Genomic DNA, 24,252 nt, shown 5'->3' with positions numbered 1-24,252 from the left:
CCTGAACAGAACACCAACAGCCCAGGCCTTAATGTCAACCATTAATAAATGTGACCTCATGAGGCTGAGAAGCTTCTGTAAGGCAGGAGACACTGTCAAGAGAACAAAGTGACAGCCTACAGACTGGGAAAAATCTTCACCAACCCTACATCTGACAAAGGTCTAATATCCAAAATATATAAAGAACTCAAGAAATTAAACACCACCAAACCGAATAACCCAATTGAGAAATGGGGCTTGGAACTAAACAGAATTCTCAACAGAGGAGTGTCAAATGGCTGAGACACACTTAAAGAAATGCTCAACCTCCTTAGTCATCAGGGAAATGCAAATCAAAACAACTCTGAGATTCCATCTTACACCCATCAGAATGGCTAAGATCAAAAACTCAAGCGACACCACATGCTGGCGAGGATGTGGGGAGAGAGAACACTCCTTCATTGCTGGTGGGAATGCAAACTAGTACAGCCACTTTGGAAATCTATCTGGTGCTATCTCAGAAAAATGGAATAGGGCTTCCTCAAGGACACAGCTATTCCACTCCTTGGAATATACCCAGAAGATGCTCCAGCACACAACAAGAAATTTGCTCAACCATGTTCATAGCAAGCCTTATTCATAATAGCCAGAACATGGAAACAGCTAAGTGTCCTCAGTAGAAGAGTGGATAAAGAAACTGTGATACATATACACTATGGAATAATACTCAGCTATTAAAACAAGGAATTCCCGAAATTGTAAGATAAATGGATTGAGCTAGAAATGAATCATAATGAGTGAGTAACCCAGAAGCAGAAAGAATCAAATGGTATATACTCACTTATATCGCATACTAGCCCAAGGGGCATGTCCCACGAAAGCCTTCACCCTACCAGGAAACTGGGACAGAGGGGAAGGCATCCTATTGGGACTCTAAATGAGAGATGCATGGAGAATAGCAAAATAAAAGGATCCAGAGGGTCCTAGAAATCTACAAGTAGAACAATATGATAGGCAGATTTGGGCCCAGGGGTCCCGCTCAAACTAAGGCACCAGCCAAGGACAATACTTTAAACCCCTTCCCACATCTAGCCAATGGTCAGAATATTCTCCACAGTTGAGTGGAGAGTGTGATATGACTTTCTCACGCACTATGGTGCCTCACATTTGACCATGTCCCCTGGAGGGGGAGACCTGGTGGCACTCAGAGGAAGGACAGCAGGTAGCCAAGAAGAGACTGGATACCCTATGAGAATATATAGGGGGAGGTAATCCCCCTCAGGAACAGTCATAGGGGAGGGGAATAATAGGAAAATGGGGGGGGGGAGGAATGGGAGGATACAAGGGATGGGATAAACATTGAGATGTAACAAGAATAAATTAATAAAAAAAAAAAAAAAAAGAAAAAAAAAGAAAAAAGAAAGAAAAGGCCTTAAAGCCAAGGATCCTGATGGCTGGTTTATCATGACGATGGCTGTGCTTCACAGCTGTTCCCCTAATAAGGGTAACAGGAGTATCTGACCCATACAGAAGCACTGTCATAATTAGTGGGACACTGGCAACCGTGGGCGGCCATACTCTCTTACTTTCTAACAAATGAAGAGTAGCTGTTAGACGTTGGGAAATCCGGTCATTGCCCACATTGTTTCTGTCATCTCATCTTTGCAAGCTACTCAAGCGCCCATATATATGCAGAGGCTGCTCTTAAACATGACACGAGCTGCATGACACGGAGAATTTATTGAACATCCATAATGAACTACAGGAAGAAAAGGAGTAATGTCATCTGCATTTATTCTCCAGACATTTGTCTACTGACAAGTTTCAGGAGGCTTATGGGTAAGGGGCTGTCTGTCTCTACTCCATTGGAGCTTCTGCTAAGGCTCCTATGGCCAGAACTAAGGGTCAAAGAGCTCAGGCAGCTCAGAACTGCCGGCGCGCACCATCTCATCTTCCACTGAGGGGCCTGGTCCCTGATGGACCAGGAGGCTTCTCCAGAAATCTTCTTAGGTGTTCCATCTGGGGTGTGGCTTCCTCACTGTTCTCCTCAGAGCTGGAGCCCACAGAAGAGGCCAAGTTCCCCCCGAGCATGCCATCCTCACAGGATATGGGCTTGCCTTGGCACTCGGGTGCGTCTGGTAACTTGAGGCTTTGGTTAAAGAAGGCAGAGCCCATACACTCGGCTGCTGTCTGGTCACAGGCACATAGTAGCTTCTCACACAGGCTCTGCCCCACACCTTAGGAAGAACAGGAGCAGATGTGGAACACCAGGTAGGGCACATAAAGCCACTTGGCCAAACCACAGTCATGCCCTTTTCCAGACCCCATCTTGCACAGTTCCTCTGGTATCTGGTGTGTACTGTTCCTACTGGTCTAGCCTGTTCCTCCTGCTAGAAAGTAGCCCATTGTGTTTCTCATCTGAGGCCAGTCTCCAGATTCACCTTGCACCCTTACCACTTTCTGGCTCGCTTTCTCTTTTTAAGGGTACTCTTAGGTACTCCAGGAAACCATGGAACACCCATGCCACCTCAGAACCTGTTAGCCTCCTGTCACTCTCATCTCACTGCCTCTCCTGACTGCCTCTCAATTCTCTAGTCTTCACTGCAGTCCCTGAAGTAAAAGTCCTCAATACCCAAGACAACTTCACTGCCTGCTGGCCGAGCGACCACTTCCTGTTTTCCTTCCAGGCTGTGAGCAATTTGAGGCAAGGGTCACACATTGATTATTGTTACAGGCTGAGTCTTAAATGCTTTCCCAAGGCTTGTTCTAAAGGCCTGGTTTCAAGGTATGCGATTTGGGGTGATTAGATCCTGAAAGCTCTGACCTCATAAGTGAATTAATATGCACATAGATGAATTTGTAATTGCATGGCATTAGGAGGTGATAAAATCAAGGCAGTGGGGCTAAGTGGAGAAAAATCTGTGTGTGTGTGTGTGTGTGTGTGTGTGTGTGTGGTTGGTTTTTTTGTGTGTGTGTGTGTGTACACATACTCCATAAGGGTATATTTCATACCTGGCCTCCATCCATCCATCTCCCCACCCTCTGCTTGGGTAACGTGAGCATTGTTGCTATGATGTTCTGCTTCCACATAAGTTCTTAGCAGTAGGGGCAAATGGTCATGGACTGAACCCATAAGCCAATCTGTCTTTTGTTAAAAATTGATTATTCTCAGATATTTTCTCACAGTTATTTCTATAGTTCCCAGTGAAGGTTTATTGCCTAAGTGGAAAACTGAATCAGTGAGTGACAGGTAAGCAGTCCCATTAATTATGGCACAAGCAGGGTGTCATGGAAATCCATGTGCAGTGCATGGCATGTAGAAGGGCAAGGAGGAAAATAGGTCCATCTGGTAGCTTCCCCAGTTAAAAATGAGGAGAAAGCCTTGCTGAGCACTTTTGGAACTCCCTGGGCAGAGCAGTCCAGGGAAAGCACATCCATTGCTGAGCAAAGTGTCCACAGGAGCCAGTTTTAAGGGGACTTTGCACGTGCTCAGGGCTGATGCTCATGGGTGTGGGGCTTTACACATTGTCTCTGTGGGATATATGGGGAGGAGCGGAGCTGTGGGCTAGGCCCACCTTCACCCAGAGCCATCCATCCTTCTCCTTCCTGACATTCTTTAGGTAATTAAATTAGAATAGGGTCTGCTTATTAGGAGAAGGCAGAATACTTTAAAACCGGTGGATAGCTAAGCAGAGGTTCCAGGCCTGAGACAATGCTATTTTGCAGCTCAGATGGCGCCTCTCCCACTTCCTTCTGCCTGTCTGATGGTGAGCATCGTTTGTTTCCTCTGTGGAATAGAAAAAGCAATAGAGTTTTGACTACTTGAGTATTAACTGCCTTTAAAAGTCTTAGAACAGCCACAGCATGGGCTCAATAGGCACAGGCAACTGAAGTCATCAATTAGCTGACTCAGGCTCTAGACCATGAGCCCCTCATCTATGGAAAGGAATGTAAAGGCATGTCTCAACGTGAAGAACATGAGATCATAGTACAGATGAATATGTCCTAGGGTAAGTATCTGTAGCCCAGTTCCAGCCAGCATGCAGACGCAAAAAACATGACTCTAGCCAGCAACCACACTTACACTTGGGTGTGTGATCTTCACATACCACAGATGACCGAGAACGCCTCCCAGGCAGGCAGCCCAGCTGTCTCACCTGCTCCAAACAGCAGTGATGGGACGAGCAGCACCTAAGACCAAGGAAACCTTTTATTTCCCAGAGTTCTTCACTGATCCAGAACCCTTCATGAGGTCTTTTTTCTCCACACTGCATGTGGTACTGAGATTTGCCAGAGGCTCATTTATCAGAGTACATGAGGCTGGCTACTATACACCTCAAGGCTGTTCAGGTTGTGTACAGCACCAGAGGCTGCCTCCAACATCCATCGATAGCATCAACTCCATTGTGTATACCTGAATTTCCACATTTTCTTTTATTATGACTTGACGGCAAATACACTCAGTACTGCACCTTTCCACCAGATGGGAATAAAAGGTTTCTCTTTATTTAATTTAATTTAATTAATTTACTTATTTAATTACTTATTTATTTATGTATTGGTTTTTCAAGACCAGGTGTCTTTGTGTTAGCCTTGGCTGTCCTGGACTTGCTTTGTAGACCAGGCTGGCCTCGAACTCACAGCGATCCTCCTGCCTCTGCCAAGTGCTAGGATTAAAGGTATGCACCACCAAGCCCAGCAAAGTATTTTTCAATAAGGGTGCCTCTTCAGCTTGCACAGATAGATGTTCCATGTCAAAACAGTGATCCCACTCCATCCAACCTTCTACACAATAGAATACTTTTCATACCCAGAGGTCACATTTTTAACCCTCAACCTTAAAGAACATGGGAGCTGTGAAGACATGCACCCAGCATAAAGACCTAGCATGAAGCAGGGCCTAAGTAAACAAGTGAAAGAGTCAATGTCTTCTGTTCAGATCCACCTATCCAGCCTGATGTATCAGGATCTCCAGTGTCGTCCTTGGCCAGATGATGTCTGTAGAACCCTAGAGAAGTTGTCAGGCAATACAGGTCTACAATTCCTTTCCTGTGTTCTCTTTTTACTATCCACAGACGCCTAAACTTCACTGGCTAGCTGAGACGACGTTTCAGGTCTAAGGTAATGCTGTCCTTAGACCATATCCCTGCTTTCCCACTTTCTTCTGCTTTTCACCTAGGTTGTTTCCTCTGTGAAGTAGAAGTAATGAAGCTGCCTCCTTGGGTTAGTGTGAGTGTTAATGGTGCCTTTCAATCACTTCCTCCTTCCTGTAGACCACAGCCCAACCAAGGGTGATCAGACTTGTAACCTGTTCTTAGCCACACAGCAGCTTTACCAATTCTGTTGCCGGGAAGAGTGACACTCGCTCACATTACACAATAGCTGAGGTCAGTGTCTGCCCCATTTTCAGCTACCATTACAGTGGAGCCATGCTGTCTAACGTGTATTTCCCAAGGTTACAGGGATGGGGTAAAAAATGAACACAATAGTTGCAATCTAAAGTCAGTGTCATTAGGAATTGTAAATGGGCAACATATTCATGCAAATCATCTGCTTGTGACTTACAGAATACATGGCAGTGAGATTGTAGTCTTGTACAACATGCCACCAGTGTGACAAACTGCCATTCAGAGTTTTCACCTATCGCTTTTGTGTTTTAATTTCTTCTTGTCAGTGTCAGGAATTTATTATTCCCAACCACTCAAATTTCATATTTTGATGAAATATGGCCAGTGATCAGAAAGTACCTCCAAAATTGCCCCAACTTTCCCCATGAGATTTAATAGGACATAGTGGCTGCTGCTGGCCATATTCCTGTCTTCATTATCTCACTGAAAAGTTCTGTGTATTCTGGAATCTTGACACTATTCAAGCTCCTTCTGTCATGGAGGACAGAGGGCATGCTGTGGAACCTCATTATATAAGCATTATCTTTACTGTGTTGCAGCTTTGACTGCTACAATTAAAATTTCAGGAGGATCATCTTGTGGGAAGTTCTTTTGGGGGTTGTCCCTTGATTTCCTTCACTGACAGCCTGAGTGACCATAAAGTAGAAAAAGAAGAAGCAATCTTAGTGGAAAGCACTAAGATAGGAGGATGGGGGGACAGGTGGATAATGGGTGGATGCATGGTTGGGTGGGTGGATGTATGGATGGATGGGTGGGTGGGTGGATGAGTAGGTGGATGGATGGGTGGATGATGGATAGATGGGTGGATGGATGGATTGGTAAATGGTGAGTGTTTGGGTGTATGGATGGATGGATAGATGGGTAGATGATGAGTGGATGAGTGAATGGATGAGCAAACTAGTAATCAGTCTTCCAGATCCTATCAACTGTGCTGCTCTTGTAATCTTTCAACTAAGGGTGAATCCCATGTAATTACTTATTTTATCTATTTTTGTCTCTTTTACTGTGAAATCTTCTCTTGTGCATAAGAGGTGCTTTTTTTTTTTTTTTTTTTTTTTTTTTTTTTTTTTTTTGCTTAGATATAGTCATTTTTGCATGTCTACTACCTTGCTTGATGCCTGGCACATAAAAAAGTCCCCAGAGATGTATGCTAAATGTGTATGTATGTAAATGGATGTGTGGACCTGAAGAGTGGTGGTTATGAAATTCATCAAATACACTTAAAGGGCAAGAGTGTAGATTAAATGTTGCTTTTGTCTGAGTTAACCAAATGCAGACCTCCATTCTCTATGTGGGCCACTGCACAAGACAGTCATGTGCATGAGACAGGGCCAGTCTAGAGTCATCTGATGTGTGTTAGCAAGCTAGCCTTTCTAGGATGCAGGGTAGGTAGCCTTTGGTTGTAATGAAACATCAAGAAATCTGGCTCAGCCAGACTTGTACCTTTGCTAGATGAATAGCTAATCTCGGCTGCTCATGGGGTAAGTTGGTCTGTAATCCTATCATGCCATCCTAAGTGAGAACAGATGTCCAGAGCAGAGCCCGCTCTTTGAGAGACTTGATGTAAAGCCCAATGCAGATGAGGGTTCTTACAGAAGCTAGCAATTTCTTTTGCCATTTGTGCACCACCCTTTCCCATCCATACCTATCCAGGGTGTCCCTTGGCTCTCCTCTTCCTTCTCTTCCACAGTAACAGCCATAAGATTCAAATTCCTCTGGGCAGTGGGATGTTAGACAGAAGAGCATCTCTCCAAGCTGCAGCATGGCCTGCACATTATCGCCATCACTCAGATGCAGGAAGGCTAATCTGTCACAGGCTGGGCAAGAACACAGACTCTCAGGAGAGCTAGTGCAGAGTTCCAAAGAGGAGTGGTGTTCCACATTGTATGAGAACTACTTTGGGAGGATCTCATATCACCTCTCCTCTGTGCTTTGTTCTCTTTCTTTCAGAGAACAGCTCCTCTTCAGCTTGGCTTCTGATGTTCTACTGAATTCCTTAGTAAATCTCCATAAAGAATGGGGCTTGTCAGGACCAAAGTTGCCCCATGGGCCACACTGTATTGTTGAGAAGAGCCTAGCAGCCTGCAGGGCCTTAGCTGTCCTCTTAGGCTTTGGGGACACAACAAGTTAGCAAACCTAGTGTTGCATTTCAAAGCCCTATTTTTTCTCACTCTGGTTCTGTCTCTCTGTCCCTCTGTCTCTCCTCATACTCTTCCTCATCTGCCTACAGCTTTTCTATGTATTCTCCACAGCTCTGCACTGGACACCACTGGGGGCCCACCCAGATGTGTCCTACTGGCTGGGGCTCTTCCCAAGTGCAAGTCCTTTTGGAAGGCTTCTAAGGGAAGAAAGACAAAATGGTCATTAGTACCCACGTGCTTCATCGTTCTAGTTTTCTACCCACACATAATGTGGAGGCAGCCAAGATCCTGTCTTTTGGGCCAGTAGAAGCAGAGTGATGTGGGAACAGAGTCAGGGATGCGGGTAGGGGAAGAAAACCCTGGTTCTTGCCCAGACTCAGCCTCATAGCAGCTGAGGGGAAAAGGTAAGTTTTGCACCTTTGAGTCTCAAAGAGCTTGTCTAGTAAAGGGGGTTTGCCTTCTAGTTGTGTCAACAGGAGACGGTCACAGTCTATAAGGTAGCCTAAAAGCTAGATATAAGATTCCAAGGACAGGGAGGCCAGACACTCCAGAATGCTGGCTTTCACCTACCTTTTCCAGTTGTCTCTTGAGACCCATTGTCAACAGATGATACTTCCAACCTCAGTGGTTTCGTGCCAGCAGAGACATGGGTCGCACCTTTAGCAATGGCATCAATCTCTGCAGATCCTGAAAATATACAACTTGATGGTTCAGAGTTAGAGTCACTCAGAGACATTTGCAGATGAGTGCATAGTCAAAGGCAAATGCAGAGACTCTCAGAGCACAGACATATAAGGAGAGTGCACATTGTGTTTGCACACACAGAGGCAAATTCTTAGAGACTCGAGAATTCTATATGAGTGTCACTGAGTTGCCAGACTTACACTGCCAGGAGCCTGTGTACATGTTACCCCACCTACATGTCAGCTCATGCATGAGAAGTGTGGTGAACTTTCAGGCCTGAGATTGTTTTATGTTTACAATTGCACACCTGCCCTAGTACCCAAGTAGTGTTCATAACAAGTAGAGGCAAAGAGAAGGACAGAAAAAGTAAGATGCCACATAGCAAGCAGAACTCCCCCTAAGCCCTTGAACCTTTGACCTTCTCGTTTAAATACTGCAGCTGCTTTTCATCATGTTTAAAATTATGTGAAGATCCTTCAGGCAACTTGCCAGACTGCCCGATAGCATCCTTTTCCCAGTAAAGCTGCTTGGGGCAGGGTAATGTGGTTTGAATAAGAATGGCCCCCTAAAGGCTCATATGTTTGAATACTTAGAATTGGAGGATTAGAACCTGTGGCCTTTAAGAGGAGATGTGTCACTGGGGGTAGGCTCAATTTTGAGTTCGCTCTGTTTCCTGCTTGCTGTTTGAAATGTGAGCTCTCAGCTGCTGCTGCCGCCACCTACCACCTGCACCCTCTACTCTGTTTTCATGAACTCTAGCACTCTGAAATTTTAAGCCCAAAATAAACTCTTTCCTTGTATAAGTTTTCTTGGTTATGGTGTTTTATCGCAGCAATAGAAAACTAACTAATACGTGAGGCTACTAGAAAATACCAGAAATCTAAAAGCATCTGGCTTTACATAATGGGATGACAATTGATTTGAAATGGGAGACTAAACGTAATTTCATGAACCTGTCTTCACCTGAGAATTTCCCATTGCTTCTTGCTAATGTGTCTTTAAATTCCACATGTTTACTTTATGGAGGAATGTAGAGACATGTGGTGTTCAATTATTTCTTCCATTTAGGGCCTGGTCTGTGGCTCAATTGGAATGCATGGATCTCACAAGCTTATATATGCAAAGGCAGAGGGAACCATATGTGCTTACCTGGACTTGATGTAGTCCTAGCAGCTTCTACATCTTCCAGATCTCGGACAGACTCTGCCCCTAAAAGAAGACAGACAGAATGAGTGTCAGCCTTGCCCTTTATGCCTTGGTCTCCAGACGCATAGCACTGGGCCTGGACTGACTTGACCCTCTTCCCACTGATACTATCAGGATCACTAGGGGACCAAAGGGAACCCCCAGACATGCTTGCTGGCAAATGCTCTAGCAGCTTGCAAGGCAGGGGAATTTGCAGAAAAGCTTTGAGACTGTGTATTATGCAGAAATTGGAAGTGGGGGGGGGGGAATCCTGAAAGAACAAAATCATGTATTTTAAACAAAGCAGGAGGCCGAGTGGGGCAGTGGAATTGCATGGTGCTGCTGGCTCTAGGAGAGCAGTTGAGCCATGGGTTTTTTGTGAGATGAGTTCTTCTTAACTCTTACAAAGCTCCTACTGTGTTCCAAGTGATAAGACAGCAAGGATGTGACGCTTCTGAGTCACTTAATGGCAGCTCACAAGTAGGGGTCTCCTGCTCATTTCTCTTTCAGAGGTGAGAACACAGACATATCAGAAGAGTTAAGAATTTTTTTTTATGACGTTAGGCAGTGGTGAGATGAAAGTCATGCCCTGAGGCTGAGACTCTGGCATTACGCTAAGTTCCAACTTCACTTTCCCCAGTACCATAAAGAAGAGAGATGGAGACAAAACCAGTGTAAAGAAAGGGAAATACAGACTTCAACTTAACGTACTTGTGGGTCCAGACCATGGTACTTTTGCATAAAACTCAGGCTTTGAAGCTGACTCAGTGAACACAGTTGCCACATCAAAGGGACACCTGAGCCATCCTCTGCTGTGGCAAACTGCTCTTTTCAAAGCAAAATCTACAGGCTCAGACCCAAGGAGTTCTGAAATGACACATCCTGCACAAGTGTCACCACCCTCAGTGCTTCTCTTCCCTGGCATAATAACAGAATTCCTGGGACAAGGGAGAATCTAGAGTGTGGGTTTGGTAACTAATGCCTTCACGCTAGAGACCTTCAATGGTGGCACTGCCCATCAACCAGTATTCACTTACTTATTCATCCTGAGCAATTAGCAAATAATTATTGTCAGTTGCTTACACCTATTAATAAAGAAATGGTTGTTAATCACCAGAAGTATGTCTGGTTAAGTCGGGTTCAGCAACTAAAATTTGGCCTAGATATTTTTAGGTTTGATGGTCATGCTTGCATTGAACTCAGAGCTAAAGACAGGTCACCAAGTTTTTCTGGTTGAGTGGCAGAACTCTTAATATTCCTAAGTCTCAGCATCCTACATATTCTGCATATGGGTACCATATTTTCCCAGGGACCCCGTCCAATAGTGGCCACTAATAAAGCATGTGGATTTGGGCAGCATTCCCCACTATGCCCAGCACCTCCCTCTTGTATGTTCCTTCTGCTTACTTGTCCTGGAGAATGTTGTTTGTCTGTCTGCCCTCGTCTCACCAGCTGCTGTGGAAAGGAGACACCACTTTATTGTGGATCAGCTTGAGCCCCTAAGGAGTGCCATGGTCGGGGAAACAGATTGGGCATAAGGATTAAGGAAAGGGGAAAATTCCAGTTCTCTGTGGAGGGCTTCATAGACTGACTGCACTGAGAGCCAGCCATATATTTAGGATGCTCACCAAATCTGAATTTCATATGAGCAACACATAACTTCCTGGCATAAATGTACCCCAAGAAAGACTCGGAGGGTGCATTAAAGTATATGTGTTGCCCATCTAGACAAACCTGCAGCAGTGTATCTATACCAGCCTGCAGCATCATGCCTCTGATCCTCCAGAGGTGAAGACAGGGGGTTAGGAGAAAGCTGAGGGGGTAGAAAATAGGTCCTTTCTCAGGAAGGACGAGGACCTCTGGAATTGTTCCATTCCATAACAAAGCAGGCATGGAAAATCTGGAGGAACTGATGCCATCAAGCCAGTATGGAGTGGCACCAATGGGACAAGGGTGGTTGGTCACATGTTTGCTCATGCTTACCTTCTCCTGACAGGGCTATCTGACTGGTGTCTGTGGGCTTGTCAGGAACCCCTGGGAAAAGAGAGCCTCCAACAGCAAAACTAAAACCTCAAGAGCTCCAAGTTGAGTAGGCTGGGTAGTAAGACTAAGGGGCCAAGGGACGAAGGGTCTAAGAAGAGTTGCCCATTCTAGCTGAAGGTTCTCTTACTCCTCCAGGAGCATGGGCTGTCCAGCACTGCCTGACTCTGGAAGAACCACAGCTGCTTCTAGATTCTGGTGGAGGAAGAGGCCTCTCTGAGATACAACATGAAAACAGTGAGGAGGCTATGGACCCAGAAGACATCCCACGATGAAAAGACACTTGTAAGAAGGCAGAGCAGAAAGAATAGAAACACTGAGAGTACTGAATGTGGAAGATGCACAGAGATATGTGTATGTGTACACACCTCACATTCATACAAGTATGTCATCACACCCATTAATACATACACACTCACACCTATACACACGCCATATATGGCCATGCGCACATGCATGTATTATCTCCACACCTATGCACACTCCCCACATATACCCACACAACTACACACCAACACATCCTCTGTGGCTTGCCCCTTTAACAAAATTACATAATTAATTCTAGGAAGGAGACAGTAGCCTGAGGAAAGGAAAAATGAGATGCCAAAGTGACAGTGGGCCCATTCCAAATGCCTAAAGGTATCAGCAAAGTAGAGAAACTCTGATGAACAAGGAATGGTAGCCATAAACTTGACTCTTATTTTTTCATAAGATCCATATTTTAGAGTAAGAATTATGAATTATATAAGAGTTCCCCTAGATGTTCACAACCTCTCCTTCTAACAGAGTCACGCGAGCCAGGCTGTGCTTCCTGCTCAGGCTCCGGGAAGTAAGGAGGAAATGGGATGGGAGAAGAAACAGGGCCCACTGCAGGGACCACGGGGTCAGGAATTCAGCAACTGGGAATTGTATTCATCTGAGCCTGAGGTGCTGCCCCAGTCTCATTATGTACCAGCCCTCTCACTACACAGAGAGAAAGGGCCTGGGTTCTGTACCCTTACTGGATAAAAGTCACATCCACCCACTAGCAAGGGTAGAGTTGGCACTAGCACCTTTTGATACCAGATACGTGTGCCGGTCTCCTAACAAAGGCAGGCAAAGTCAATGTTATTGATGACCTCAGCCTCTGTGAGCCAGTCACTGAAGGAGATGCCTGTACTACCTGTTACCATCATGGCTACTCTACAGTCCAGAAAGAAATGGCTATGCTGAGAATTTACCTCTAGGCAGCAGTGTCACTGGAGCCTTGTCACTGGTTGTTTCTGCAAGGAAACACATAGGCATGCGGATAGAGCAATAAGCTTGGATTTTGATGATTGGCATCAGAAGACACCAGCCATACTTGGTCCCATTGGTTACATTGCAGCTCCTGCCCACTGCTTCGAGCTACTTCAAGGTTCAGGCCCAGTTGTCCCACCTGGAGTCTGAGCCAGGCAGAAGGAAGCATCCAGAAAGTTCAGGGAAGAATTGATGCCAGACTGAGCCAAACATTCAACAGCAGCCTTGTCACAGGTACACAGTAGGCGTTCACATGGTTCCTCGGACTCTGCATATGGCAAGGGCAGAGCAAGGTAGAGAGATCAAACTTGGAATTCCAACAGGCAATGGTAGCTCCAACATGAGGCTCCTGATCTGCCTTGTCCAAACTTGCTCCCCCTGCAACTTTCTAGTGATTGTGTCATCTCTTTGGCTTCGTGGACCCAACCTGGGGGATCCCACACATACTATGTGTCACATATGTTCAGCCCAACAGTCTGATGAACTGGCTTTACATGTGTCTACTTTGGGGGACTGCCCACATCTCTGCATACTCTCTACCACCATCTCTAGCCCACTCATGCCAGTGACCCTCAGACTAGCCTGGCCATTTCTATCACCCACTGTCATGAGTGATCCAGAATAAGTCAAGGCCTAGAGTAAGATGCAGAGGGTATCTCAGTGGTAGAGAGCACTTATCTGGTGCATGAGAGGCCCTGAGTTCCATCCTTAGGGATACAAAAAATAAAAATAAAGCACACTTCAATGAAAGCATGTCTATGGGTTCAGAGCCTCTAGCTGACTTCTCAGAGTTACCCAGGAAGTGTTGGGAGATTGTCTTTGCCTATCACCTCTATTTCCCCTTGGATACATCTTTTCCCACACTTCTTACCACTACCTTCTGTCCCCTACTCCATCCCTCCAGCCTGTTTTGTGATGCTTGGTCACTCTTTACCCACACTTAGAGTAAGAATTGCTTACACCTTCTTCAACTCTTTGCTTCAAGAAGCTTTTAATACCCTTAGTGTTTAAGTAGAGTGCCACCCAGCCCACTGTGTACCGTCTCCCTTTGTTTCCTCTGCAGCTCCTGTCACAACCTAACACGTTTGCCGTGCCTAACTACCCACAAGATCGTGTGTTTGATTACTTGGTCCCAGACCGATTGCATTGTTTTGGGAGATTATGATACATTTAGAAGGTAGAACTTGCTAAAGGAAGTGGGTCACTGGTTGGAAGGTCACTGGGGGGTCTTATGTGGCCCACCATCCTCCAGGTGTGGTGTGGATGGTTCAGTTTGGGAATTAGAGCAACTGTGATAATTCCCACAAGACTTTCATGATATTGGGCTTGCCAAATTCCTCCAGGGAGAAGAGGCGGTGTTCATGAACAGAGTGCTGATGAGGTTGCCCAGGAGAGCATATAGGAAATTCTCCAGAAAGCCAGCAGTTTCAAGAAACCCTGTCTCTGGCTGCTACGACACAGAAGCAGGTAAGTGCTGCTAGGTGAAGGAGATGTCATCAGTGGAGGACCTGTAACTTACCAATGTTCCTGTAAACCCTAATTAAATTTATTGGTTCCCCAATTAAATGAGTAGAATTATTCTTGGGTCTGTTGTTAGTGCCCTTTCAGGAGTAAATAGACATTTATCCACCTCCACAGGAAAAAAATCAGCACAATAAGATAATAGTCTAGCCTTACTTCTAGCTTGAGTGCTGTTTCCAGGTTGATGCCATACAACCAACTGTTTTGTTTTGCTGATGCCATGACAGCAATTTGCTTCTACTATGTGCCTTCCCCACCACCATGGACTATATGCTCTGACCCAGAAGCCAACTTAAAACCTTTCTAAGGTGCTCCTGTCAGATACTCTGTCAAGAGGATGAAGAAAGTAACTAAGGCACTGACCATCCAGAGAACAGTCCAGAAGGTCTGGAGGCCCCCTCTCATGAACGCAGTGGCCTCACACTGGGGTGGGGGTGGGTGGGAGGGGGAACAGGGGGAATACTCAGTATCTGCTTTCAGAATGCATGGATGGATGGCCCTTTCTATTTCCACTGGCTTCTCCTCCACCTTTTCTTCACTGTCTCCCTCTATCTCCTGTTAGTCCTCCAGGTTCTACCAATTGATTATCTTGACTTGGGAGTCACTGGGACTTTGATTCAAAGCGTAGCTCTGCAGCTGAGCACCTCTGTGACTTTAGCCAGGTTGCTTAGTCTCTCAGAACTTTGCTTCTCTTGCCTGAAGACCAGGAGAACTGGTTTCCATTTAACTGGTTCTTGGGATGGAAGATCAGAGGTGCTGTGCACGAAGACCAAAGTCTACAGCAGGCACACAGGAGACTGACTCAGTCTAGCACTTGATCTTGCTATATACTCTCACCCCTATGTGCCTTTGCCTACCTTACTTCTTCCAGGACTGCTTAGACATGTGAAATAATGTTCCTAGGGTCACATGGTAGATAAAGTGCTTTCACAGGAACACAACTTATACATCTGCCTCTTACAAACTGCTGCCACCAGCAGCCTGACCACTCACCTCTATTTCTACCTCCACACATGACAATGAGTTCTTACTCTATGCCAGCCAATGTATTAACCTTTTCTCAAGCAGGTTTAGTTTAAATTTCATAACATCTCTCTTTGTTTTGTTTTGTTTTTTAAATTTTTTTATTAATTTATTCTTGTTACATCTCAATGGATATCCCATCCCTTGTATCCTTCTATTCTTCCCTCCCCCCCATTTTCCCATTATTCCCCTCCCCTATGACTGTTCCTGAGGGGGGTTACCTCCCCCTGTATATGCTCATAGGGTATCAAGTCTCTTCTTGGTAACCTGCTGTCCTTCCTCTGAGTGCCACCCGGTCTCCCCCTCCCGGGGACATGGTCAAATGTGAGGCACCAGAGTACGTGAGAAAGTCCTATCCCACTCTCTACTCAACTGTGGAGAATGTTCTGACCATTGGCTAGATCTGGATAGGGGTTTAAAGTTTACCGCCTGTGTTGTCCTTGGCTGGTGCCTTAGTTTGAGTGGGACCCCTGGGCCCAAATCTGCCTATCATAATGTTCTACTTGTAGGTTTCTAGGACCCTCTGGATCCTGATAATGGAGGAAACATAACATATCTTTGTTTGTTTGTTTGTTTTATATATAATAATGATATTTTTGGGACAGGGTTTCTCTGTGTAGCCTTGGTTGTCCTGGACTCTCTCTACAGACCAGGCTGGCCTTGAACTCATGGAGATCCATGCACCACCACCATCCAACCATAACATCTCTTTGAAGAAAGTTTTCTCCTCCTCATTCTGTAGTTAAAAGAAGTTCAGGAATTATTCCAGTTACACAGTACATCAATAGTGAATTGTTCACCACTTACAACTTTCTACAGTCACTGCAAGTATAAATAAATTATAAATCAGATAATATTCCACTAAACCATTGCTTCACACATAGACAGCATTCATTGTACATTATATGTGAACCACAAACACATCAATCAACCAAGTGCCAACAATGACACAGCTGATGGTGTTGACTGTGCTGTTAGATCCCTTGTGGACCACAATGGTATTTCATGCATCTGCTCTAGGAAGGCTGAAAATGCTCACCACATGTGATCTGTTTGTTGATGCAATCCACATCTGCACTGAGCTTGGCAGGGTCCTGGAGACAGTCCATCTCAACAGCCTCCTCATAGCACCTGCGATGCTGGAAGCAGCAGCTGAGGCAGGTCAGGTAGGATCAAGAGAGACCATGGTTACGTACAGATGGGCAGGCATGCTGGGATCATCTTGGTGCCTGGGTGGTACCTGGCGGTGATCTGTTTCACACACCAGCTCTTATTCTACATGCTTTAGATGGAACTGTGCATCACCTCTGTGCAATGTGCAGGTGTCTGTCGCCAGCCACATGGATCTGTATCTCAACTGGAGAACATAGTATGAAAATGGTCCAGGAAAGGTAAAGATGGGCCTGTATCAGACCTTGTCTGAGTACTGTTTTTGGATGCTACTTTTGCTATTGTCACCACATTCATTCCACATCCACCTGAGTGAGTGGTAGTAGCGGAAGTTGCCCCTCCCCATCCGCTTCTGTCATTCTTCCTTGGCCTCACAAAGGACCTGACATCTCTAAGAAATCCTCATTTGCTAGAGATGTCAGGGGCGGCTCTATTACTTGCTTAAAATAATCAGTAGTGACAAAGCCAAGGTCATTTTGCAGAGTAGTTTAATACCCCTAAAACAACCAAAACCAACACTGGAAGTCAGCTATGGTAGTATCTATTTATCATCCCTGCACCGAAGAGGCAGAAAGATTACAAGCTCAAGATTAGTGTGGACTATATGAGAAACTCTGCCTCATGAAGGAAGAGGAGGGTAGTGAAGAAAAGAGGGATGAGACAAAGAGAAGAAGAAAAGAAGGCCATGAGGATGAGAAAGAAGGGGCAGATTAACCTTTGAGTGATCAGGGTCAAGATAAGAGATACCCCAGCAACTATGCAAAAAAGAGAAAGTGGCAACATCAGTAAGTGAGCTAGAGAGCTTTTGGGTCTCTGATATATGGATGCCTGTGTGAGATGCACAAGCCCTGTTACAGCACGGGTAGTTTCTAGCAAAACTGTCTCTCTCCTACCACATCCATGAGAAGTATTTGAGATTGCTACATATGATAAGCAAGAGAAGAGATGGGAAGAAGTCAAGTATTTATCAGTTAGTCAAAGTACTGTCTGTAAGGAGCACCTTGGATTATGTGAGATGATGACATTAAAAAGAACACTAAAGATAACATAGTTAAGTGAATATGCAGCTTCTTCCATTGTGTGTAGACCTTCAGGACCCAGGGAGCCAAGGGACTGTTGTAAGGTTACACAGAGAGATGTAGTAGAGTATCTAGTGTACATCAGTCCTGAGTGAAGTATAGACATAGGCTACAGTTAATGTAGACATAGGTTTCAGGGTCTTCCAAAGCCTAAACACAGAATCAAATCTGAGCTAGAGGAAGACAGGAACTGAGGGAGTCTGCAGTCTTTGGTTATAAATGGAGAAAACCTCAGATGTCAGGAGAGTGTGGGAGGCTCAGAGGCTCCTGCTTGATTCCTTGAGAACTCAACAGTGTCTGAAGACCAGGGAAGGGACACAGCATTTCAGAGGAGATGGGCTTACAGACTTCAGTCTCAGAGCTGCTGTTGTTCTTAATATGGACAGAGTTGTGCATGGCTCTCCAATGCCTCTCTCTGACCTGGGACACAGGAAGAGGAAGAATGAGATCCCATATGTCCTAGTGGCCTTGATGTTCAAGTTTGGGGTGCAGGGAGGTGCTGACTGGGCCTCTGGTGCTGGACTGGCTCCATCAAGTTAGGGATTTGTCTTAGGCAAGTTACTTCCCTCTTTTCCTAATTAATCTTACATGAGTCTCATAATAAGAGCCGACACCTTTGAGCACTCCAGAGATTGTTGTGAGCATTTACAATTAATGCTCCTCTGCTGAGCCTGCTGTGGATGACAAGTCTGAAGACTAGGGCCCAGGCAGGAACTCAGTTCTAGGCCTGGGGAGAAATGGACGTGGTGCCTAGGAAGCCACAGTGGGAACTACAGGATGGGTCAGGACTTGAAACGGATGGCAAAAGAACACCTGACATCAATACCTTTTTCTCAGAGGGAGCGAGGACGATGTTTCTAGCTGCTTTTGTTACCGCAGCTAACACTTGTGGAGTCCGAACTATCTTCTGCCTGCTCAAGCACTGGACAAGTATAGCTTCTCTCCCCATCTTCTGAGAGCTGTGCAGCTGGCTTGATGATGACTGTAAACATTTATATATGCGAACTCTGATACACACAACTGTGTAACCTGGCCAAGGCCATGCAGCAAGGTGACACTGCAGCTAAAGGTTAAAGTGCTCTCACCAGCCGTCAATAGAGAATATTGCAAAAAAGAAAGCATGCACAAGAATGATGACCGTGAGTACATGTTTTCATCCTGCCTAAGGAGGATTAAGACAGCATCTGCTTCAATAAACAGCTGCCGCTGTTTTTAAAATCTAGGTGTCCAAGTTCACGGTGGAAACAATCGGTTTTTATGTTACTTGGAAACACCCACCCTATTGACCAAATGTACGTGACTGAAATTAGATTTAGCCCACCCTTCCACCAGGGGGGTGGGGTGGGGGGACACAGGTCCTTCAGTCATTCTTTCTGGGTAGGAGACAGTGAGGAATGACTCCTTTATTTATTTGATTTCCAGGTTCCCTGGGTATTCGAAGAGAGAAAGGAAACAGGAATGAAGGACTTGACAGGAAAACGTGTTCTCAGAAATGGCCCTGGCCTCACTCACCCTTCAGAGCCAGCCCTTTCCCATCCCAGTGTCAGCTACCTGATCATGGTTCCTAGAAATGGAAAACTAGCCCTGTGGCCCAAACACAAATTGGATCTTCTCCTGTAGCTTTGAATGCGGGGATAGTTTATAGTTTAACTGCAAAGCTATTATTCTATGTCAGCCAAGAGTGTTTCCTTTTTAAAATTCATTTGTTTTTAAGCTCTGAAAAGGAGTGAGAGGTAAATTACCTCCTCAATCAGTGGGGTCATTAGTACTGGGAGCACAAAGAAAGAGCATGGTGCACTCCATTTTTAGAGGACGGGTACAGTCCAAGACTGACCTTGTGCTCACATTCTCCTGTGTGGCAGGTACTAGAAAGGAAAGCTCCAAGGTTTACAGAGCAGAGAATCAAGACAACCAGAAAGGATGTCCTTAAAGGAGAAATGCCAGGGCAGGGCAGGGCAGGTATGTCTAATATGGGGATTCCATATAGATTCCTTCCTGTCTTCTGTGAGCCCACACAGATGAAAGTACATACCCCAAGACAATGGATTTTGAGAAAAAGACAATGTCAATGAGATATGGTATTAAACATGGAGTAGAATAGAGATCCAGGCTGCTGTTGCTATGTTTACAGCCACTGCTACTGTTGTACTAGCCCCATTCTTCCTGTGTTATGGCTGTTTCTATAGCTACTGTTACACTAGCATTATTATGGTCAGTACTGATACTACTACAGCTACCTTCTTACATCTATTATCATCTCTACAGTTAATGCTTCTACAAGCCCAGTCTTGCCTCCATGGTTACTGATACTCATGGTCACTTCATAATCAGGCACAATGCCTGCAGTTTATATTTAGTCATTTAATCTGAATTAGTGACTCTGAAATAGACATTACAATTACCTTCATTTTTAAAGTAAAGAAAATGAGAAAAGGACCACATCTACTCCAAAATGGCCATGCCTCACAATCCTTCTAATCCTTTCAAATAGCACTACTTCCTGGTGACTAAGCATTCAAATATATGAGCCTATGGGAACCATTCTTATTCAAACCACCACAGTGGGTTTTAAAGGGAAAAAAAAAAGAGGAGCAAATATAAAGTGGGGAGTGGGATGTCTTGGTGGTGTCTAGGGGGGTAGGAAGGGGAAATTGAGAGTTCCTAAGAGGGAGTGGAAGAGAGGAGTTCAAAGAAGCAGAAAATCATGATACATTATCTACATATATAAACTTGTAAAAGAATAAATAAAACATGTTCTAAAAGAAAAAAAGAAAGTAGAATATAAGCAAGTTAAGGAACTAGTCTGTAAGGATCAGAAATGGTAATTGCTGAGCCGTAGGTAATAGTCCTTGAATTTGAACACATAGCAACAGATTTCCCATTTCAGTTAAAAGCATAGTTGGTCCTCTCATTCCCATACTTGTTGACCACACCTTAGTTAAAGCTTGCTTAATGCCATCGCCAGTCTTGGTACTTTGTTTATATGTGCAGTTTCCTTGTCCATAAGGATGGAGCATATCTTTAAGACCATGTTTATTTTCTTGCGTTCTTCACTAAAGCGGGAGTAGTGTTCTGATTATCTTAAGAACAGCACTCATGGGTTGTTATTGTTTGTGTTTATTGTAGGTTGAATAGCAACCTCCATAGTCACTTTTCCTCCAGTAGGCAGAAATGCACTGGATGAAGCTTCTGGGATCTACCTAAAAGTATCTTGAGTTCATAGGGCTGGGTTGGCCAAAAGTATCTGCCTTACAAGAAGGATCATAGTGGCATTAATGCATGGAACCCCATCTTAGAACATCCCTGCAATATAGTGTTGCCAAAAGAGGCTCTCAGTAAGTGCCCACAAGAACATCACTGGTTACACTGCACTGTGAAGAGATGGGTGCCAGTTCCATGCAAGGTGTCACTAGACTGCAGTGAGCTCACTTGTGGTTCATACTCACCTGTCGGACTCATCCACAGGCAGCCCTTCCATCTCAAACCTGCAGGCACAGCCATAGTCTTCAAAGTCCCTGGGACAGAGGCCAGTCACACATCTCATACTGTTCACAAACTGGAGCAGCAGAGGGAAGTTGGTGAAGACAGCATGCAGCCAGGTGAAGTGGGAGCCTAGGCAGTCTGTGGGTGGGGAGAGCAGGTCCTGGTGGGCACTGAGAACTCAAGTGCAGGAGGACCTCGGTCGCCTGGACTTCCTGGGAACCCAAGTGCAGGAAGAACTCTGTCCCCTGGACTTCCTGCGCCCCTGGCTGATGGGACGTCATGAGTGTAGTCTCTGCGTGCTGTACAGCCAGTCAAAAGCAGATGGGCAGCCCCAGCCATGTTAGTTACACACACTTGATAAACATGGTCTCTTCCTTATTAATGGCACTGAATAGTTCTCAGGAAGGTAAACCTGTTTGCTAAGTTTCTGAATGAATTTCACTATTTTTCTCTGCTGATGACGGTAACACTGTACCTCCATGCCAGTAACTGGGCTCTGGTTGAGCAGATCCCCCAGATCTGTCTGAAAAAGACTTAAGAGGGAGTTTCTCAGGGGCTTTTAGAAAATATTTGCTTCCCAATCCAGAAGTAGAGACATATAAGAAGATTCACTCAGGGCTGGGCAGTTGGCCTGGCTTCTAAACTGCTTGCACCCTCAGGATCCATGTAATGTCAGGTGGGTGTGGCAGATCCCTGTCATTCCAGCCTCAGAGGGCAGAGCCAGCAGACCCCTAGAGCAGGATCACTAGCCAGACTGTGCCTACCAATGAGCTCTGGGTTTAACTGAGTTGCCCTGAGTCAAAGGACAAGGTAGGGATCAACTGAGGAAGAACTCAGACATCACTACTGGGCCTTGCCAGACACATACACAATGTGCTGTAAACATTCATAAGCACCCAGATCTTGCAAATATGTACACTCAAATACACACACACACACATACACACACACACATGCATATATTACAAAAAAGAAAAAATCTTCTTGAGCTATGCTTTTCTCCTTCTTTAAGTGTGGATACACTGGCTAGAACTGCAGCAGCTACATTGCAACCATGAGGCCCCACGGCTAAAACTGTATGTGCAGGGAGGGCAGCAATAGAGCAAGATACTGCAAACCTGCAGGGAGTCTGCTACTTGAGCGCAGCTACTGCACTCATCCTGGCACACTTAGACTTTCTGTGAGATTAAGGGCACCACAAGAACACAGCCACACGATCAACTGACCAGGGCTCATAAGGACTCAACAGAGATTGACGCAACAATTGCAGAGCCTGCATGGGTCTGACCTAGGTCCTCTGCATATATGTTGTGTAGGTTGGTGTGCTTATATGACCCCTAGCAGTGGGAGTGGGAGCTGTCTCTGACTCTTTTGCCTGCTTTTGACACCCTTTTGGGTTGCCTAACCAAGCCTTAGTATGAGGGGCGATGCCTAGTCTCACTGCAACTTGATATGTCACGTTTGGTTCATATCCATGGGAGGCCTGCTTTTTTTTCTCTGCAGGGAAACTGAGAAGTAAATTTGGGGGAGATGTGAAGTGGGGAAAGGAACTGAGGGAAGAGGAAGCAGGGGAAACTATGGTTGGGATATATTATATGAGAGAAGAATACATTAAAAAGGAAAAGAAAAAACTAGAACATGTCTTCATGATGTGTGGAATTATTAGTTTGCTGACTGAATCTCCAGTGGCACTGTGATGATACTATAAAATCCAGAGCCAGGGTAGGAAGTAGAAGGGAGAGGGCCTGCAGACACAGTGTTTGAGCATCTAGTGTGCACCAGAAACTGCACTTGATATTTCCAATGCCACAATAGTTCAGAGTGGCCACGCATGTGATATACAACAAAGCATTTGTCTTCAATGCTATAGACTTCACAGAAATCCTGCCGGGTAGGCACTGTTCTGCTGCCCCTACGTCAGAGATAAAGACACCAAGGATCAGAGACAGGTTCAAGGCACCAGCTGATGATCTATCTTCAAGCATTCAGTGCATAAACTGGTAAGAAGAGTACTCCTCATTTCTGCTCTAAATTTCAGGCTTCATCTCCCCATCCTCTGCTTTTGTGACAAGGAGGCTGTTCCATGCTGAAGGCGGTGACCCACACTACCACTCAGAGTGCACAAGACTACGGAAGGAACTGGTGGGCCAGAGATGCAGTCTGTGAGCACCAGGCCCGCTTGCCCATTCTGGTTTCTTTCTACCTTGTTCAAACTTCCCCTCTCATGTTTTGTTTCCACCAAGTCTCACCAGTAAGTGAAGAATCACTCTGTGTTGTTAGAAAACCTTTCTAAAGTTTGTGTGTACTCCTATGCTTACACAGATGCGCATTTTTATTCAAAGGCCCACAGTGAGTCTTAGGCACCATGCCCAGCCTCTTCTAAGCAAACCGCCTGCTCCAGTGGCCTTCCTTGGGCCAATCACAGTATTGCAATATTTAATAGGCATTGTTTGTTTATGACAATAGTAACCCTCATGGTGTCCCACTAGTTATATAATTAAAATGAAACACACATGCATTGTGTGACAATCCTTCAGATCTTGAAGATTCACATGTATTTGCTAGTTGGGAAGAAGAAACCAAAGCACATTAGTATAGGGGACTAAGGTCTAAGTGTGACAAATGTCTCCCTCCTAGCTTTGCAGTTTTGAGCAACCCACTTAACTCTCATGGGCTTAGCAGCCACACTTGTATAACAGGGATACCATTCCTTCTCCAGAACAAGGAAATGCAGAAAACAAAGGCATATAATGACCCCCTGATGCACCTTGCACAGCATTACTACCCTTTTAGGATGCCAGCTACATGTTGACAGTTGGCTGAGGAGGCCATAGAGATCAGAAACAGACCAGGACCCAGTGATTTCTTCCCAGCTTCCAACACCTACTCCATCCTAACACTCAACGGATAAAAGCAACTTCAGATCTGACTTACCAAAAATTTCAGCCACACTTTCCACATTTTTGAACATCCCATTGAAGAATGTGATATCTAAGTAGAAGGGAGACAAACATGAGCTAAGAGTCTTGGTTTGGCCTCTATTTCTCTTTCTATCCAGAGATGTTAAACCTTTTCTCCTTTTCTAAGAACAAATTCGACCTTAAGCTAACTTTCTTGGAACATGGGTTACCATGGAAACCAATACAGATAAAATTTGAGCAATATTCCTAGGCAACCTTGTTCAATTATTATAAACGAAAACAATGACTTCTAGATGGGGTAGTATGTTTAAATTGAGAAGTTCTGTGGAGGATAAATGCA

General features: G+C 45.1%; 1 protein-coding gene across 1 annotated transcript; it reads right to left on the bottom strand.

Annotated features, from left to right (window-relative positions):
* Window positions 1-1,926: 1,926 nt before the first annotated feature.
* Oc90 (otoconin 90) lies at window positions 1,927-23,976 on the bottom strand. The gene is made up of 12 exons (XM_051160542.1): window positions 23,926-23,976; window positions 20,955-21,129; window positions 16,299-16,411; window positions 12,855-12,983; window positions 12,658-12,699; window positions 11,381-11,431; window positions 10,805-10,852; window positions 9,362-9,415; window positions 8,099-8,215; window positions 7,033-7,204; window positions 4,064-4,170; window positions 1,927-2,216 (listed from the first exon to the last, which is right to left on the bottom strand). Exons 1-12 carry the CDS (start codon window positions 23,960-23,962, stop codon window positions 1,927-1,929), a joined length of 1,335 nt encoding a protein of 444 aa, XP_051016499.1. The 5' UTR covers window positions 23,963-23,976.
* Window positions 23,977-24,252: the final 276 nt, after the last annotated feature.

This window comes from Acomys russatus, chromosome 17, assembly GCF_903995435.1.
Source record: "Acomys russatus chromosome 17, mAcoRus1.1, whole genome shotgun sequence".
NCBI classification, from domain to species: domain Eukaryota; kingdom Metazoa; phylum Chordata; class Mammalia; order Rodentia; family Muridae; genus Acomys; species Acomys russatus.
The sequence above is the reverse complement of the archived record's forward strand: the minus strand, read 5'-3'. Positions and strand labels throughout refer to the sequence as shown.

Excerpts from the sequence above, each read along its gene's own strand:
- Oc90 (XM_051160542.1), bottom strand. The coding sequence starts at position 23,962 with ATGTTCAAAAATGTGGAAAGTGTGGCTGAAATTTTTG. Across the intron at positions 12,984-16,298 it reads CAACAAACAGATCACATGTG|AGTCCGAGGAACCATGTGAA; the intron begins GTGAGCATTTTC and ends TGCCATATGCAG. Across the intron at positions 11,432-12,657 it reads AGTGACACTGCTGCCTAGAG|GGGTTCCTGACAAGCCCACA; the intron begins GTAAATTCTCAG and ends CTCTTTTCCCAG.